This window comes from Balaenoptera ricei, chromosome 18 (genome assembly GCF_028023285.1).
Source record: "Balaenoptera ricei isolate mBalRic1 chromosome 18, mBalRic1.hap2, whole genome shotgun sequence".
Lineage (NCBI taxonomy): Eukaryota > Metazoa > Chordata > Mammalia > Artiodactyla > Balaenopteridae > Balaenoptera > Balaenoptera ricei.
The window spans coordinates 23857372-23877347 of NC_082656.1; the positions used below are offsets into that span (position 1 = coordinate 23857372).

The window sequence follows — 19976 nt, forward strand, 5'->3', positions numbered from 1 at the left end:
CTGTGACTTCTCTTTATAAAATATTCTGATCCCATCTACATACACCTCTGGGTTTGTTGTTTTCAAATTCTGGATTGTGTTTCTACTGGGACTGCTTCCCAAGATCCCTTTTTAGAAGTATAAGAGCATCTTTCTAATGACCTTTTAAGTCTAACTGGCTCGACTTGCCTTGGACCAGTCTTAATTTGAATGCCTTCAGGTAAAATCTTTACATGTTCAAAATGCTCCCAATAATTTCCTATATTCTTTTATCTGGCCAACTCTGTTAATTTATATAAACTAGCTAAATATCTCTCCTGTAACCAATTCCAGTCCTGGGAACACCTGCCAAACCATCTAAGTTGTCCTTTGTCCCTCCCTACCTACCCTTTGTCCTTCTGACAGAGTCCTTATCATCTAATGGAAACAGTATCCTTAACTCTTTGTCCAATGTGCTAGTCCTTCTTTAAGACCTATCTTAAGTGAGAAATTTCCCTCCAATGAGACTCCACTACCCTAATGATTCTACCATCCCGTATATGCAGGTCTCTGATCATTAAATTTGATCTCCTATTAAATCATTCTCCATTTTGAGTCCTAATAGCAAGTCTGGGAGAATATGAGTTAAATCTTTTTCTCTGTTTTTAAATTAAAAATACTAAAAGAACTAAAAATAGTCCAGCCTCAGTGTTTCACATACTGGCTTGCTGTACAATTCTTCATTTCTAGTGTCCAGAGAAAACAATTTCCCAACCTTTGCTTTATCTACCTTTTGCAGTTATGTGTAAGGACATAGACTTAACTCACCTTAAACACTCCTAACAACAGTTCTATCTCACCTTCCCAATAGGCCCTGTTTCCCTACACACTCACACAAATTACTTGCATAGTATTATAAATGAGTCTGTATATGCTTTTCAGGAATTTTTTTTCATATTTGAAATAAAAACTTTGTTAAAGTAGCTAAAGTCAAATAGTTTTTGCTAACAGAGTTTTATCAAAACATGGATTAAAAACGTTAAGATAATTGGGGGCTTCCCTGGTGGCGCAGTGGTTGAGAGTCTGCCTGCCGATGCGGGGGACACGGGTTTGAGCCCTGGTCTGGGAGGATCCCACATGCCGCGGAGCGGCTGGGCCCGTGGGCCACAATTACTGAGCCTGCGCGTCTGGAGGGGCCGCGATAGTGAGAGGCCCCGCGCACCGCGATGAAGAGTGGCCCCCACTTGCCACAACTGGAGGGAGCCCTCGCGCAGAGACGGGGACCCGACACAGCCATAAATAAATAAAATAGTGTTTAAATAAATAAAAAATAAAAAGCCAGCTTGTATATCACCTGCTCTTAAAAAAAAAAAAAAAAGTTAAGATAATTGCACAGAATGTGCCACTTTTGCAAAGAGTTACTTAGTTTGCTGGGAGCAGTAGCTAGGAGGCTAAGTTTTAGAATTACTTTTCTACTCTTGGGCAAATAGATCAATCACTTATAAAAGTTGATCTTCAGTTATAAATGGAAGCGATGACCTCTTATAGAGTTTAAAAGACCTGGTGGCTTTTGTTGGAATGCACAGAATCTACATAAACACCTGTATGTTTTTGTTTTTTAACTTTATAGGAAATTAATGTGTTGACAGTCGCATTGGTCAACCAAGACCGAGAGAACAATATTGAGAAAAGAAGCCCAGGCTTAAAATCAGAGAAAGAAGCTCTGCTAATCGGTAAGGAGATTCTGTTTTCCTCATCTGTCCTCTCGTAGGTAATAATTCACTTAAACAATATTTAAGTAATTCACCTCCAACTTGTTAATGATTTAAAAGCTTTGTCAGAGGTAGGATTAACTTCATCAAGATTGTATTACACACATTTCAAATTAGGGGCATACAAGCCAGTGGGGACTTTGCTCTTCTGTAACTATGTATATTAGTTGGTTATCCAACATAAAACTGAGTACAAGGAAAACAGATTAACTTGCATTTCACATGTTATAAATCTGAATTTCAAAATGTGGACACAACTGGACGTCAGGTTGGGTTCAGTCCAAAAGTTCCACACCAAGACAGATCCCCAGCCTCTGGTACGTCCACGTCCTGAGGTCAGTCCCAAGGCCAAACCTGAAATGCTGATGATACAGTGCTAGGCCAATCTAGGACAGTCTAACCAGGCTTCTCTGCCCAAGTCTGGACTCATTTATCCAAGATAAATAAGACGAGCTGGCCACTAAGGAAGGGGAAAGAAGAAGCAAGGAAGTTGCTGTTCACCTAAACATATTCAGTTGCCCCATAAAATATATCTAAGTTGGCTTTTTCTTTGTCAGGACCAGAGAAAGCTCTAAATATTCTCTCTTTATTTATTTATTTTTTTTTTTATTGACGTATAGTTGAATTACAATGTTGTATTACTGCTGTACAGAAAAGTGAGTCAGTTATACATATATGTATACATTCTTTTTCATATTCTTTTCCATTATGGTTTATCACGGGATATTGAATATAGTCCCCTGTGCTGTACAGTAGGACCTTGTTGTTTATCCCTCCTATATATACCAGTTTGCATCTGCTAACCCCAAACCCCCAATCCAACCCTGTCCCCACTTGATAGTGATCATCAGCGTATACAAAAGCAATTCTTAGTCTCATAAGGAAGTCTTCTCAATGGGGCTGGGGTGGTACCGTGCCTGGGACCCCACCTTCGAAGCCTGTATATTTAAGGCTGTCTCCAGAGTTCTCAAATCCAGAGAAGGAGAAGCCACCCAGCTTCACTCCCTGATGCACAGCATTGATTCAAGCTGCACCTTGGCACTGACCCCAGCGTGAGCTTCCAAGTTTAGCCTGGCTCCTCTATGGCATGATTAAGAGTGAGGAACGAGGCTCTTGTACACATGAGACAAACTGTTCTTCTATAGTTCGTTATCTGGCAGAAGTACCGCCTGGCCGCATTTTCTAAATACTGCAGGCACTCACCTCAAAATGACAGGTACGTCAGGTCCTGTAGAAGCTGGCACAGGAGGAATTAAATTCAAAAGATAGTCCCAACTTCATCCATCATCTATAGATTTTTCAGCTACAAGGTTATTGAATATGACATCAACTTAGAGCTACTCCAAGGAAAACCAATTATTTTTTTTTCTCTGTGATGATATACAGCTGTAATAACATGCCGTGCACAAATTTCATAAGACATGCTGATGTGCTATCAGTTCCAGGAACCCAAAATGAACCTGTATGTAGTTGGCAACTGGATTTTTCTTCTATTGGAAAATGTGTCAAACTCTGACAACTGTTTCTCTTTCTCTCAGTGTGACAAAGTTGTGATTTCCCCCACGATACTTTCAGGGTATGAACAGAGCACATAATTAATGATCAGCAGTAAACCCTCCCTCTTTAAGTCTGAATAATATAGACCACTTGACGGTAAAAAAATGGGAATGGGTATCCATTTTCTTTATTTCCTTCCTCTCACAATAGGCTGCTGCTTCTCCTTTTATGTTCTACTTGGAGAACATAGTTCATTTACAATATCTGCTAAATAGTTACTGTATAGATAGATGGATAGATTATATACATACACACACAGTATTTATGTTATTTTACATATATAAATTTATTTTACAGTACTTATATATAAATTACTATAGGTGTATACACACACACACACACACACACACACACACACACACGTCTTCCTCAATTCATGATGGGGTTACATGCCGATAAACTCATCATAAGTTTAAAATATGTAAGTCAAAAATGCATTTAATACACCTAACCTACCAAACATCATAGCTTAGCCCAGCCTACCTTAAACATGCTCAGAATACTTATTAGCTAACAGTTGGGCAACATCTAACACAAACCCTGTTTTATAATAAAGTGCTGAATATCTCATGTAATTTATTGACTACCCGCCTGAAAGTTAAAAACAGAATTGGTTGTGTGGGTCCAGAATGGTGTGTCGGTTGTTCACCCTCATGATCGTGTGGCTAACTGAGAGCTTCGTCTCAATACCGCTGTCCAGCATCAGAATATGATACTGCATATCACTAGGTGGGGGAAAGATCAAAATTCAAAATTTCAACTATGGTTTCTACTAAATGTGTATTGCTCTCGTACCATCATAAAGTCAAAAAAATCGTTAAGTTGAACCATTGTAAGTTGGGGACCATGTGTATACACACACATGACACCAACATTTTTTTCAATCAGCCACCTCAAAAGTTTAAAAACAATATGCTTTACACACTGTAGGTTAATGGGAGTAAATACGAGGGTCACGTTTATAACGTGTCAACTCTGCTGAGGTCTCTAATATTAGAAAAAACTTAAAAATTGGTAAATTCAACTGTGTTTGGGATTAAAAATTTAGTAAGTTGGGATCTTCAATAAAAATTAGGTACAACCAACTCCAAATTTTCCAGGCCTTTTCTCTCACTTTTGGTCTCTTAAACTGGTCCCTCATATTAGCATTTGAAGTTCAGCGTTGAGCAAAAGAAAAACAGCATGTGACACTCAATTTGAATCAATATATGAGACTGTTTAGGTAGAAGGGAGGCTGGAGATTTAAGGTTTGGTTAAATTTAGGAGTTTAATTTTCCCTTCATTTCTCCATTACCTCTCCACCACAATATTTTATTTTACTCTGTTTAATGGAAGTTTTATTACAGATGTGACTTCCTGCCCAAACCCTACCCCAAAATTCCTAGGTACTTACACTGTTTTGTAGTCAAAGAGAGAGTAATCATCCAAAAAAATGCCAGGGTAGAGAAGAGTTTCCAAGACTGGCAAAACGGATCTTGCCAAAGGGTGCAGTTGTCCCCGCCATTAAATGTGCCTCTCTGCTAACATGTTTCGTAGAAATCTCAATGTAGGGACCATAAAGACCTCTCCTGCAGCTTCTGGAATCCGTATAAGGACTGTGATAGAGACAGAATGACAGAATATGGGTCCAAAACTGCTCTGGACCAGGCTAGAGAGAGAAAGGAGTTTCTGGTGCTGGGGCTACTCTTTTCTGAAGAATACTTGTGGGGAGAATGATTCTGGGAGCCCCCTGGACTTCTGATACATCTGGAGGGGTCAGGAATACTCTGCAATTTCCCTGGAATCTTCCCTTGGAATAATTAAACCCACATATAGGATACAGTAGGCCTGCTCTAAGTCACTCTAAAAGGCTAGGAGCACAGCAGAAAATCTCCCTTGTATTGGAAATGCTTATTGGCAAAATCTTCAGCACATCTAGATGCCTGCATATGTGCTATACGCGAATAAATTCAGGTAACACCCTCTTGGGACACACAGATGTTATATAAAAAATGCACAGTGGCACAAATCTTGATTGCCTGGAAGAGAAGAGGGGAGTGAAAGATAAGCTATTCAAATGGATTTCATCTACAGAAAACATAAAACTGAGGCTAGAGCTTCCTAAATAATGAGCAATCCTAGTTATTTGTGACATTAATTTATCCGGGCAAAAGAGTATATATTCTTTCCAGAGATTCTCACGACCATTTTATAAAATTGGTGTCTTTAAGACATATAAATTATATATACATTACAGAAGATCAGTGGAATTTCATCAGTAACACTACTTGGAGCTTTGCAGATTTCGATCCTGAGTCCCTTGGGAGTTCCACCGTTCTACCAAACTTTCTGCTTGACAATGAACGGGCATCCAGTGCTATGTTCCAACGCAACTAAAGTAGCTAGGCCCTTAGGAAGCACTTCATTATTGATTGCTAGATTATTTATTTTGCAATCAATCCTTGTGAAGACAGGTTGGCATATAACTGAACCTAAAAGAATTACATTTTTATGGGAGTTTTGGAGGGTAGCATTTTATATCTCAAAACTGTATGGTATTAAACTGTATTTACACGTTTACTAAAATTACTATGGTGATCTTTTTGCAATATATATAAGTATCAAATCATTGTGCTTTACACCTGAAAGTACTATATTGTTATACGTCAATTATACCTCAATAAAATTCTTTTAATTTAAAAATTAAAAAAAAAACAAAACAAAACTGTATGGTAACCACACATTAGGTCAGCTTGACATTGCCTAGTGTCTATGCCAGAACTCCTAGTTCCTTTCACATGTGCCCTACATGTTGGATTTGGCATGTGTTGAACCTGTGTGGGAGAGGATGAGTCAATACTTCTGGTTTAGGACCAAAGCTTTGGAGCTGTGTTTGGTTGGAAACCCCTGGCAATTGTTATGAAGGAGAATGGATCAAAATTTTTTATTGACAGGCAAATAGCTCTGAGGAGATGTTGACAGTCTAACCCTGGGTCTGTATCACTCCATCTTCTCTTGCTTTTTAATTAATTCCAACACAACACATTTCCAATCCCAGCAGCCCTGACTGGTACCCTGTCAATGCTGGTCATCATTGTAAATCCCATCCAAATATAGTCATAACCTTCTCAACAACTCTGTTTATAAAGTTGCTGTTCCAAACTCCCCCAGACCCCTGAGAACCATCCTCACATTCTTAACGATCAGGCAAGCTTCTTCACATACCATCGTGACTCCTCTGCGGATCAGGACATACATATTATGGGTAACCAAGATGACTGTTCACATCAAGCCCCGCCCCTCCTACCACCACCACCATTTCCATCACTCACCATTTAACCCATCTCCTCACAGCCAGCCTATATCTGAATTGGAATGTCCCCCCTTACACATGGGTATTAGGAAGCAGATGAAGGAAATGTAGAGAAAAACACTTAAAGAAGGTTGAGTGGCGACTTTTTGGTGTTTTCAGTGAATAGAGTTGAGGCTATATTTAGGCTGCACCTGAGAAAAGTAATCTGGGGTGTGTGTTCTTGTCTGAAAGCTACTGACCATAAAGAATGAGTCATTGACCTAAATCTTGTTTCCAAGACACAAATGTCCGTATCAGTAAATCAACAAACATTTGTCAAGAGCCTACTCTAAAAATTACCAGCCTTCATTGTGGAAAAGAATCATCTGGGCAGCCTGTTTAAAAGACAGAATCTTTGTCCTCACACACAGAGATTCTGTTTATTGTAAAACTAACATCCAAGGTGATACTGAAGCAGTCACCTCTGGGACTGTGTTTTAGGAGCTACTGGCCTGCCATGTACCAAGACGTATCTTAGCGGACGGTGGTGATAAGGTGATCTCTTCCCTCAAGAATTTTATAGACTAGTGAGAAAGAAAGTAGTTAATGACCATGAAACTAAAATCAGAAACACAGAGAAGGAGCTACTTCTGCTGCAGATGCCTTGTGGGAAGAAAGGACAGTTGAGGGAGCCCTAAAGGATGAATAGAGTTTCCTCTGGTTAGATGGGGAGTTGTCAAGGCCATTTCAGATACAAGGAACAATTTACTGAAAGGCCCAAATACAGTCTCAGGAGTTTAGTTAAAATAAGACAGAAGGACAGATATTTTTTAAAAAACTAAAAAACTAACTGTACAAGATCAGGTATTATAATCACCAAATAAGTAGAAAAAACTGCTTTTTGGAAAATTAAAGGTTTTTAGAATCCCAAGGCACTTAGAAACATCAGACCAAACCACAAGTGTTTGATCAGTCTTCTGCTACCCACTCCCAGTCTTGTCTCTCTCCACTTCTCATAAATGCCTTGTCACTCTGCAGCCACCCACAGACCAGTGTCCCCTAGTGGCTTAGTGGGAGACCCAGATTTCACATAACCCCTCCCTGATGGCTCTCCAGACTTCCGGTCAGTCCTCTGTAGGTTTCCAGCAAAATATGACTGTGTCTAGAGACATCTATTCCTCTGCAGAGCTGAGATTCCTGGAGACAGATCCAAAAGGATCTCGCTGTGATTTATGTCAGAGTGTTCTGCCTGTGTCTTCCTCTAGGAGTTTTATAGTATCCAGTCTTACAGTTAGTCTTTAACCCACTTTAAGTTTATTTTTGTGTATGGTGTCGGAGAATGTTCTAATTTCATTCTTTTACATGTCGATGTCCAGCTTTCCCAGCACCACTTGTTAAAGAGACTGTCTTTTCTCCATCGTATATTCTTGCCTCCTTTGTCATAGATTAATTGGCCATAAGTGTGTGGGTTTACTTCTGGCCTTTCTATCCTGTTCCATTGATCTATATATCTCTTTTTGTGCCAGTATCAATACAATTTTAAGAATAAGAGTCCATAAGAGAAAAAGAAATCTGTATATTATGTTGAGATATGTTCCCTCTGTGCCCACTTTTGGGAGAGTTTTTATCCTAAATGGATGTTAAATTTTATCAAAAGCTTTTTCTGCATCTATTGAGATGACCATATGGTTTGTAGTTTTCAGTTTGTTAATGTGGTGTATCACATTGATTGATTTGCAGATACTGGAGAATCCTTGCGTCCCTGGGATAAATCCCACTTGATCCTGGTGTATGATCCTTTTAATGTGCTGCTAGAGTTGATTTAGTAGTATTTTGTTGAGGACTTCTGTGTCTATGTTCATCAGTGATATTGGCCTGTAGTTTTCTTTTTTTGTAAAATATCTTTGTCTGGTTTTGGTATCAGGGTGATAGTGATAGTGACTTCATAGAATGAGTTCAGAAGTGTTCCTTCCTCTGCAATTTTTTGTAATAGTTTCAGAAGGACAGCTGTTAACTCTTCTCTAAATGTTTGGTAGAATTCGCCTGTGAAGCCTTCTGGTCCTGGACTTTTGTTTGTTGGAAGTTTTTAAATTATTGATTCAATTTCAGTACTGGTAATTGGTCTGTTCATATTTTCTGTTTCTTCCTGGTTCGGTCTTGGGAAATTGTACCTTTCTAAGAACTTGTCCATTTCTTCTAGGTTGTCCATTTTATTGGTGCATAGTTGCTCATACCAGTCTCTTATGATCCTCTGTATTTCTGTGGTGTCAGTTGTAACTTCTCCTTTTTCATTTCTGATTTTATTGACTTGCGCCCTCTCTCTTTTTTTCTTGGTGAGTCTGGCTAAAGGTTTATCAATTTTGTTTATCTTTACAAAGAAGCAGCTTTTTGTTTCATTGATCTTTTCTATTTTTTTCTAAGTCTCTATTTCATTTATTTCTACTCTGATCTTTATGATTTCTTTCCTTCTACTAATGCTGGGTTTTGTTTGTTCTTCTTGCTCTAATTGCTTTAGGTGTAAGGTTAGGTTGTTTATTTGAGATTTTCTTGTTTCCTGACGTAAGCTTATCTCACTATAAACTTCCCTCTTAGAACTGCTTTTGCTGTGTCCCATAGGTTTTGGATCGTGGTGTTTTTGTTGTCATTTGTCTCTAGGTATATTTTTATTTCCTCTTTGATTTCTTCAGTGATCCATTGGTTGTTGCAAACACTTCTAATTGGTTTCCCAGTTTCCCTTTTGTCTATTCACCATACAGCAGCTTGAATGAAAATTTGAAAACATAATTCAGCTCATATCATGCCCCTGCTTAGAACCCTTCCATTGGTTTCCTACTACGTTTAGAGCTTAATCCAACCCCCTTAAACTGGGGCCCTACGTGATCTGGCTCCTCACCTACCTCTAAACGCATGCTGCACCACTCTGAAGCCAAGTTTGTTCCTGCCACCTCATTTCCACCTCAGGCCCTTTGCACTTGCTGGTCCTGTACCTGAGTCACCTTCCCCCAGGCTCTCTGTGGCTGACTCCTCTTCATCTGACACACGGGCAAATTCACCTTCCTTGACCTCCTGTAAAGCAGCCCTCCACCAAGCTTAAGGATACTCCCCACTCCTGTCCTATTACCTGTTTTGTTTTCTGCAATATGCCCACCACCCTCTGAAAATATCTCCTTTTTTAATCTTTGCATTTATCATCTGTGTTGCTTACCTAGAATATAAGTTCTCCAAGAGCAGGAACCTTGTCTGTCTGAGCAATGCTGTGTCCCTAGGACCTTGGCACCTAATTGCTGCTAAGGAAATGAATCAGTAAAAATCTAGCACTACTTGGTTAATTTAAATGTCACTCCCTTGGTCTTGGTGACATCTAAAAATGAGAATAAACCAGATGCTGTTGATGGGAAAAGCTCAAAATGCTTTATGTGCTTGTTTATATGGGCCTGCCTAATGAGGGATTTGCCACAGGCTGTCTGGAGCTGGCTTGTGTATCTTTCTAAAGTAGTGTTTCAGGCCCTGAACTGTGCAGGATACTCAAGAGTACTGACAGCCTCCTCTATTCCTTCTTTATTTTCTTAAATTAGCTACTTACAGTTGTATTTCCCACTGTTGGGAAACCCATTCTTACATGTGGAGACCTCGCTTCTCCATGGAACCAGCCAAGACCAATTGTTGAGTCCATCCCTTTGGAGATCCACCAGTTCAGTAATGGCTGAGTTCTCCACCCTCAGTTCCTAGTGTTCCTTTTACCCAGCCTTTATAGTGTTTATGGTCTTGCAGAGAACCATAAATAGTTTCCAATTCTGGGTTTGTAGCATTTTTCATTGGATTTTGAATTACTGCTATCCCTTTTTTTTTTTCCCCCCCATTTTCAGGAAATATCCCTGTTCCTTTAAAGGAGCTTTAAGAGGCTTTAGTTTGATTGTTTAGGAAGCTTCCCCAAAGTGAATCTGATCCAGAACCAGGGCCTAGAAAGTACATTTTCTCAGACGCCATGCCTGATGCTTCTGTGATGCTACTGGGATGGGCAGGAGCAAGGGGAGGAGGAGGAGGGGTGCAGTACTTGGGGGGTGATGACTACGGGTTCCCATTTCTACTGCATCTCTAGCAATACTGAAGAACTTGGTTGCCATCCATAGGAAAAGCTTGGAAAACCTTTATTTAACTACCTGCTTTGACCCCACAGGTATTTAGTGGCAATTGCTAAACTTTTATAAAGAAAAGCTAATGGCTTGTTAATATCAGCTACCACTAAGATGGTTCTAAATACTCTCCTAGGGAAAAATACTCATGTCCGGATTAGGATTTCTAATCTGATTTTAGAAAGATATATAGAAATCACACGTGCATTTTCCCCTTAGCTTTATGAGCAAAATAGTTTCAATAAAAAGTTTCCATGCCCAAAATATCCAAGTTACTCTGTCCTGAATTCATAACAGGATGAACAGGATGAGTTAAGGGCAGGAATCATTGATGAATAAATTCCTCAAAGTTACCTGGTTTTTGAAAGAGTACTACATCCTTGGTTAGTACTGGTAGCAATTTTTAAGGTTCTTATTTCTCCTCATTTGTCAATAATAGAACAGTAGAAATTTTAAAGAAGTACACTGGTCATTCTCAGTTCTAGAGGATAAATTCATTCAACATACATTTATTGTAAATGTATACTATATTCCTGCTACTGAACCAGAACACACAAATACTGTCTAAGGGCAGAGTTCCTTGGGGTTACAGACCCAAGATTAGGGCTGTGGGACAGTAAACAGTGAGGGAGGCCATCATCCCAGAGGCAAGAAAAGCGGCCACTCCAGGTCCTCCCACTTCTGGTATCCCTGAATTTCCTCCTTCATCTTCTTAGGTCAAGAGTTGTCAGCCCCACCCCCATCCTCTTCTGAACCATCCTATTCATTCTGTTGGAGGCATTTCACTAACTTCCTGTCACACTCCCAAGGGCATTTATAGGAGAGGCTGCAGGTTATCCAGGAGATGTCGATGATTCTTTGTCCTGTAGGGATATTAACATAAAAAACGTTTTTCTCTATTTGCTGGGGCCCTTGGGATACTCGTAAGGCTGCTCAAGCCCGTCTACCTTCTGAGATACCCCCTTGTCCCATGGGAAACTCACACATTCGTGTCACTCAAAGGCTACAGCACCCCACCGCCTCCCCTGTGCTCAGCTGGGCACAAAGCCAGATTAGTCAGTCTGCTGCCTAAGCGGAAGTCCAGCCAAGGAAAGGAATGTGCTTCGCCACCTTGCAGGGCCCCTCCAGTCTCTACAAGCCGCTCTCTTGAGGCGCCTCCTCCCGTCCCTGGGAGCATCGCATTTAAGAGAAGAGAAAAGCTTCTCACTAGGAACACCCTCGCCTTCTCACAAAGCCAGCCAGCACTGACTACTCCTTCTCCCTTCCCTGTCCTCCTAGGGGGCAGGGGTCTGCCTACCATTTGTTGGAGGCTCTCTGTGGAAAGCAGTAGACATAGTACCACTTGTCCTCAGCCTGGGACAGCAGGGAAAGCCCCACTCACCATCCTGAAATAGAAGCAGTTCCCCTTGGGAAGTTCCTGGCGGTCCAGTAGTTAGGACTCGGTGCTTTCACTCCTGAGGGCCCAGGTGCAATCCCTGGTCGGGGAACGAAGATCCCACAAGCCACGCAGCATGGGGAGGCCAAAAAAAAAAAAAAAAAAAAAAAAATCAATTCCCCATAAGAATTCTGCCCCCTCTCTCCCACTTAAGGAATGCAAATGGAAATGTTATTTTTTTAAATACTTCTAATTTATTTTCTAAGTAAATCATTCATGAGATTCTATACTTTAACTCTTATTGGTAACAGAATTACTTATAGTGCCACCTCACGAGATTTGAGAATTTCGGACACAGGGAAGTAGTTGCCAGGTCTATACAGTTAAAACATAAATTAACAAAGTGGTAGGAGGGGGGCAAAACAATCCCACTTATGTATATTAAAAATGGCTATTTGCCACTTAAAGAGATTAAAACTACCATTGTTACCTTCTATCGTCACCATTACTTCATAAGAGAAGGACATTTTAACAAAAAACAAAGAACATAATCTCAGAATAAAACAATATTTCTTTATATTTCCGGGAAAAGGTCAATCTCTGAAGACTGAGGTTTTAGCTTTACGGAGAAATGTAACTAATCGTCTCTATGTTCCTCATTTCACTGTCCACCAAGAACACCCACAGAAAAGCAGTGTTCTGAGGGTAGGTCTTGAAAGTACTTGCGTAGACTCTTTGGTCCTCTGTTCTCAGCCTAAGCATAAACTGAGAACTTTTCTTTAAAAACTGACACTCATCCAGAACATCCCAAGCACCACACAGGAGATCAGGGGGCCATGAGACCCTCTCCCAGGTCAATGCAAGGCCACCCTGCAGTTCGTAGCATGACCTAGTGCAGAACGATGTGCTTGGCCCGTGCTTGCCCCGACTGCATTTCAAACAAGTGTGGGTCTTCCCTCTGACCTTTGGCTTTCGAGCACCAAAGCATCACAATAAACAGAACGTTGAGGCCTTATCCTCAAATTGGATTCGTCTCAAAGCCTGTTTCAAAGAGAAGCCAAAAATGTCAGTCTGAACACAGTTTCTAGGAGCATACAGCCTATGGAGTTGACGTCCTCATCTTCATCATTTTGATTTTGGATATAAGAGCAGGGAGGGAAGGAGGGTAATGCTTTTACATCAGCCCCGACACTAACGTTCCGCTTTTCATTTGTCTCTACAATGTTGACAGTTGAATTTCACGATGGAAAAGCCCTCTGATTTATAATCAAACTCCAGCCAAACCGTCCGTTCCTGGGCCTTTTAAAATGGTCTTGTAAATTACAGCAGCGAGAAGGAGAGAGCAGGCTAGCTCCCTTTAAACCACAGCAAGAGCCAGGGGGAAACGGCAAAGGATTTGTGCTTCCTTCAGTGGCAGTGAGGGGAAATATGGATTAAATACTTTCCGTAACTAGCAGCTGTAATTATCAGGGGAATCTGACACAGCTGTAGGAGCCGTTTTCATACTACAGAGTCTAGTGAGGGAAAGAAAAGGGATCATTTTATCCTTCTAATAACTACAATTTTATATTGGCAAATCAAGCATAAAATTGGTAGTTGAAATGCTTCCAGGAGTCTTTGTTTAGAAATACCTTCATTCATCTATGTGTTTTCTCAGAGTCTCGCTTTTCCAACTACTGTCGTTCCAGGAGACAGTGTTCTGTTGGCCATGTTACCATTACCGTCTTCAAAATGTGCAGTTATTGAATGCTTGCCGAGAGCTGTTAGAAATGGCAAGACCACGACTCAGCCTGACAAAACTGTCACTGGGGTCAGATGACATTATTCGCCTGAGACTTTTATTTGCCTCTCAATAATGTCCAGTGTTTGTCTTTTTAATTCAGGCATCATATCAACGTTTCTTCACGTCCACCCTTTTGGAGCCAATATAGAATATCTCTGGTCATACATGCAGCAGCTGGACTCCAAGGTAAATCCTTTTTCTCAACTTGCATTGCTAAAATGTAGCATGTTGATTGCTGGCTGCAGGTCGAAGCTGCGTGAGCTGGGTTAGGGATATAATAGTGTATGGAGGATTATCTGTACTTCTTCACAAGAACTCAGTTTCTGGCAGAGAGTTGTCTTCTTTTCACTTGCTTTTGTCTTTGTAGAAAGAAAAGCAGTTATCGAAAATGACAATGACTTTCAGCAGATGCCAAATTACTTTGAAAAGCATATGAGGGATTTAAAAGTGCAGGTTGGCCTGAAAGTTCCCACCACAAGGGAGAAATCATGTCAGGGTAACTGATGGGGCATTATCCTTAGACCATATTCTCACAGGATTCTATGTTAAGGGCTCCACACAAAAGAGGAAAGATCACCTCAAATAACAAAAATCTGATATGACTCTCAAGAAAACTGTATTAATGGTGGTTTTTTAGCATCATTCTCCAAATGGAAAAAAAAAAAAAAGACTACAAAAGTTCCTCTCAGCTGTGCCCTTCGAGGGTCATACCCAGGGTCAGGACATCACTCCTCATTTCTGTGAGGCTAGTTTTTCTCCTCTGCAGACCAGCTACCCTCCTAGCCCACTGGGGTGTTTGTGCGCTGAAAGAGAAGGGACGAAAAGAGCTCAATTTATGTATCAAATTCCAGTGAATAGTGAGGGGGCCTCTGTGAAAATCAAGTGATGGCATTAACCAGTACTGCCTTGGGGAGCCCTGGAAGGGGACAGAGATACTAAGCCTGTCACTGGGCGGTTTGCTAAGTGTCCTGCTGAGAAGGAAAATGGAAGTAAGAAGCACTTCCATAGAGCACAGCAAAGCGCCTGGGATGTGCAGGACCAGGCCCACAGCTCTCTGACCTGAATACACACACCTGAAGTCATTCTGAATCTTCAGTGGTCAGTATCGATTACCCTGCTACACTGTCATCTAATTTTGATTCATATGATCTTATCAATTCACAGTCCCACAACCGCTTGACCTTTCTAATGGGTCTTATACTTCACCTTTGAGAGAAGTCATCTGGAACAAAAAGTGTTTTTCAGTCATAGAGATCCATGCCCTCTTATTCTCCCGCAGCTGGTGACAGGGTAGACCATACAGAGTGAGATGGAAGGAGGAGACTGGAAGAGTCTTGACGTTCAGAATCATGTCATTGCCTTCCCTGTGGCCTCCCCTCACTTCCATGGGGAGAGGGGAGGGTGACAGAAAACGCTCACATGAACTCAGATGAAATGAGGAGGAGGGGTGATACGTTGCTACTTTGTTGAAAGAAAGCTTTGAAGACCTACTTTGTTTGTTTTTCTTTCTCCAATACCATTCTGCATAATATCACCACTACCTTTGCCTGGAGGATTAAATGAAATGCCACTTGCACCACTGTACTTGGCATAGAATAAGCCCTCAAGAAAGGATTCCTATTGTTGCTATTATCCTTCCTTTGTATTGTTGACATTTCTTTCCTTCCCTTTCTGGAAATCCCAAGTGGGAAGCCTTTGTGAAGAAGTAGGGGTTGTTTCAGTATGAGCTGAAATGGCCAAGGAATCCACTCATCATTCATCTAAGAATTGTAGGGCTCCTGTCTCCTCTGGCCCATCAGTGCAGGTTGATGATCTGTATGTCTATGAAATGTGCGTGCACATGTGAGTTGCATACGCGTGTGTGTGTGTGCACATCCAGGTATAATTGATTATTTGATGGGTAGGAGCTCTTGTTCTATTCTTACCCTCAGGACAGTGTCCATCATTCACTTGCTCGGGTGAGATCTGTGTGGTCTCCCTCAGTAAGGAGAGAATTCACACACCTGGTCTCTGGCCCTTAGATGAAGGGCCTTTCCGGAAGGGATTCGGTCAAGGGGAATTCCATTTCATCTCAGACTGATACCTTTGTTTTAGAAGATAATAAAGAAGGTATTTCCCTCACAGAGGAAATATACAGGGTCTTGGTCTCTCCCAGACAGCCCTTCACCTCCTGGACAAAATGCTCAGTGGGGCTGTCGAATTCTTTCCTCACGCCTGAAAATATATCAAAAAGTGTTCTGACTAAAACTCCTGGGTGCCAGGGATTGGACCGAATATTCTTTCTATCCCAGTGAGGCTGAGAGGATACTTAGACTTTTTAATCCAGAGGGCAAATTACTGCTGTATACTGGAATTCCATATCCTTGGGGCTTTAAGCAGAAAACAAAATAATGAGAGGTTTGCCCTCTAAGTATCCACCAGGGCCTTCTACCTGCACGGACTGCCAGAAGGCTCATAATCCTGGAGCTGCCGCCAGACCCTGATGCTGAGGTTCTCCTGCACAGCGGCCTGGGGCACCTGCTCTGGTTAATCAGAAACAAACCGAGTGTCAGGGGGATGCTGCATTAAAGCAGGGGACTCGGCCCGGCCTTCGCAACACAGGAGGTTTGCTGACTCTAGTGAAAGAGCTTTTTAAAAATTCCACTTAGCACAACACAGTTTCCTTGAGATCAGACAGCATCACTATTACCACGACTGTTGTTAAGATAACATTTAGATTCTGCCCTCCCCTGTGCTGACGGGAAGAAGGGAAGCAGGCTCAGTCCAGCCTGTAACAGAGCTGTTTTTCTTGGGATTTCCCCAAAGGCCACAGCTGGGTATATGAATGATCAGAAACAGAAGGGGAGACAGGAACTGATTTAAATTAGGCTGGGCATATAAATTGCACATGGGTCCCTAAAACTGTGTATCCCCAAACAGGCCATTTTCCAGTTAAATACTATTTCTGCTCTTGAGAATGATATTTGCATATTTCTTTTTCTTCTCTGCCTCTTCTAAACCACTCACTCTCATTCGCTCAGCTTTCTCGTATCAGAAATATATGACCGAGTCAGAAAGATGCATTCAGAGGGAGACAGGGCCGGGGTGGTCGGAGGAGATGGCTTCTTGAAGCTTTGCTGAGTTCAAAACTCATGCCTTGGGCACGGGCAGGTAAGCTCTTCCACACAGGCAACACTATCTGGAAAATGGTTTCTGATCAATATCTAGAATCTCTCACATCAGCCCAGAGCCGTTCAAGGTCACTCACTGATCCTAAGCAGCAAGGAAGTCACATCTGAACATCAGCGGATGAATGTTTTCAGTCTTATAGTCAAGAGGAGGGAGCCCTCTACTCTTCCCCCAATTTATATATTGTCTAAGAGATTAAGACCCAGTTCTCCAAGTGTGTCTAGCTCCCGCCTCTACATACCGGCAGCCTCTTCCCAAAACCCACGAAGTGGAAGATTTGATTCTGAAACCAGACTCGATGTAATGTGGCCACAGAGACTGGAGTTTTTTAGAAAGAGCTGCCATTTTTGGCATGACACCGTGTTTGGTAACAGGCTTGGGTGCTCGTGAAGTGTTCATTTCCCACCAAAGGGGCAAACCATTTGCATGTGTATACGAGAAGCATGCCTCTGAAACACAAACTATCTTGTCAGTTCCAAGGAGGTTCAAATCAGCCTTAACTGAAGAGCATTCTTTCCCAGATGACAGCTAGCTAGGCAGTAAGGTTGGAGAAAATGTTCCAAGTAGTGTTTGTAAGATTGCCCACCTGAATAATCTTTAATAGTATGTATATTCTGGTGTTCTCCTAAATAGCCACCTGTCACAGTATGTTAATGAGTGAATGAGTTTTCTGTTGCTCAGACAGGCTATCATGAATGTGTTTTCTAGACATCACAGCACCTCTCGAAAGCATAAGGCATATGAAACTTCGGAGGTAACGAGATTTCCATCTGGCTGCATGAAAAGTAGAAAGGAAGCTGCTCGTTCACAGCAAGAGAAATTGACAAGGTCACCAGGGACCCAGTGACTGCTCGGCTAAGTCACTGCTTTTCACAAACCCAGCACTGTCTAGGGACTAGGCAGAACAGAACGGGGAGTGGCCAGGGCACAAAAGAAATCTAAGAAAGGACCCTGCTCTCAAAAAGCTTGTAGTCTAAATGAGGAAATGGTATATTTATGAACTAACTTGAGAATCAGATGTGAACTCATGAAGTGCTAAATTTGGCAGGCAGATAGATACTGAGTGAAATAGGAGTTGGAGAAGGGCGAAGTACATAAGGGTCATGACCACCAGGCAGTGCCCTTGAGTCCATGTTCATTCTCCTGGTTTCCTCTGGGGCACTTTAGCTGTCCTTGCTGCATGTCTCCCCTTTCTCCTCTTTCTCTCCTTCCTTCCTTCTCTCATCTTCCATCCAGATCCTTCCTTTTCTCCCTCTAATTCTTTCCTTCTATTTATCTTCTTCCTTCTTTCCTGTTCTTTTCCTCGTACCTCGTTGCCTTCCTCCCTGTTCGTTTTCCTTCCAGTTCTTTCCTTCTCTTTTCCTAAGTTCTCACTTCTGTTTATCTTCTTTCCTTTTTCCTCTCATACCTCCTCCTCTGTGTCCTTCCTCCCTCCCCACCTACGTTCTGTCTCTCTCTCTGCAGATGTTTATTGCAAGGTGTCTGTGTGCTGACGCCATGCTCTGCCCAGGGATATGAGGATGAACAAGATTTAAATGTGCGCTAAAGGCTAACCATCAGTTTATCCTATGGAAGGAAATCTGGGTTTGCAGTTGACTTCTCTGACTCTCCAGCCTTGACAAAGCCTATCTCGGCGTCTTTTCAGTCCCCCAAACAGGAACCGTTCTCCGCTTGCCTCCCTTGCCTGACTGATATGGGGCATGGAGCTGACCACCCGCATAACAACTGATTTATGCCAGCCCGTGTCAATTTATACACGTGCTTAGTGGCCTGGCAAGGAGGCAATGGGCTTGAGCTAGAGTCAGCAAATCAGAAAATAAGTCAAATTACAAATTACCTCTGTGGTATTGCCACCACATAAGCCCCTTGGTTACACGGAGCCTTTATTCCTTCTCATCTTTCCTTTTCTTTTTAATTAGAGCAAATCAATCCTTTCTAAAAGAATAAATGTTAGAAAATTTTAAACAAAATAGGATTGGAGGGACCCACTGACAACATCAAAGACTAAAAAGACACAGACCACCAGTTTCTTGGAATAAAAGCCAGCTGGGTAAGAGGGTAATAAAAGCATCATGTTTGTGAGAGTCCTCCCCAGTTTCTACAGCACCAATACATGGTATATGGGAAAATGAGATTTCATAGTCACGGCACGTTTCTGATCCGTATCGTAATGCCACACGGGACTCTCTTAGCCACGTGTATCTGATTCGCCTAATAGTATCCTTGTGAGAGAGCGAATCCAGTGCTGCGAAAGCAGGGCTGGATTCAGCATCAGAAACCCTGCACTGAGTTCTAGCCCCTCCACTCACCAGCTGGGCCAGCAGCAGCCCTTCCCTGGACCGCGGTGTTCCATCTCTGACAAACAGGAGCTTAGAGAGGATCCCTGACCTCACAAGGGTTATGGGGAAGGGAATCCTGCACACCTGGTGGGGAAACGGGTACCTCTCACTCTGAGCTCAGCCAGTGAGTGCTGGATGCTTTGTTTACGTGATGACTCCATGACGCTTTCAGGTCTCAAGACCAATGGTCTTGAAATGGTTGGCGGGAAGAGAAAGGATATTGTGAAGGCAGTATCACAGGAGCTGACACATTTTTATAAGGAAGAGAAGAAAACAGAATTAAAGTAAATGAAGATATTTGTAAAGTAAAAATTCTTTGGCCATAGGGTAAAACAGAAGGACAAACTGAATTTTCTCTCGACTTTGTCTTGGAGATCCCAAAATGTCACATGTCGTATAGGTTATTTTGTCAGGGTAGGGAAAAGGTTTAGAAACCATCAAACTAACAGGAAAGCAGTTTCTCCTTCATTTTTCTTCTCACATCAGATATAAACATGTTTAGGGAAATGCTCTAGAATTTAGCTGAGCGCCTTATTAAATGGATTTTTTTTTCATCAGGCTCCTTTTATTGGTTCCCGAATAGAGTTATCCCTTGGTATCTGCAGGGGATTGGTTCCAGG

At 41.8% G+C, this 19976-nt stretch overlaps 1 protein-coding gene across 12 annotated transcripts in view; it reads left to right on the forward strand.

The window, feature by feature from the left end:
* ENOX1 (ecto-NOX disulfide-thiol exchanger 1) overlaps window positions 1-19976 on the forward strand; it is a 612333-nt gene that overhangs the window by 569094 nt on the left and 23263 nt on the right. For all 12 annotated transcript variants that reach the window (XM_059902651.1, XM_059902650.1, XM_059902643.1 and 9 more), the window contains 2 exons: window positions 1589-1691; window positions 13950-14035. In XM_059902651.1, coding sequence (XP_059758634.1) covers window positions 1589-1691; window positions 13950-14035 — 189 coding nt within the window. The remainder of the gene's footprint in view (window positions 1-1588; window positions 1692-13949; window positions 14036-19976) is intronic.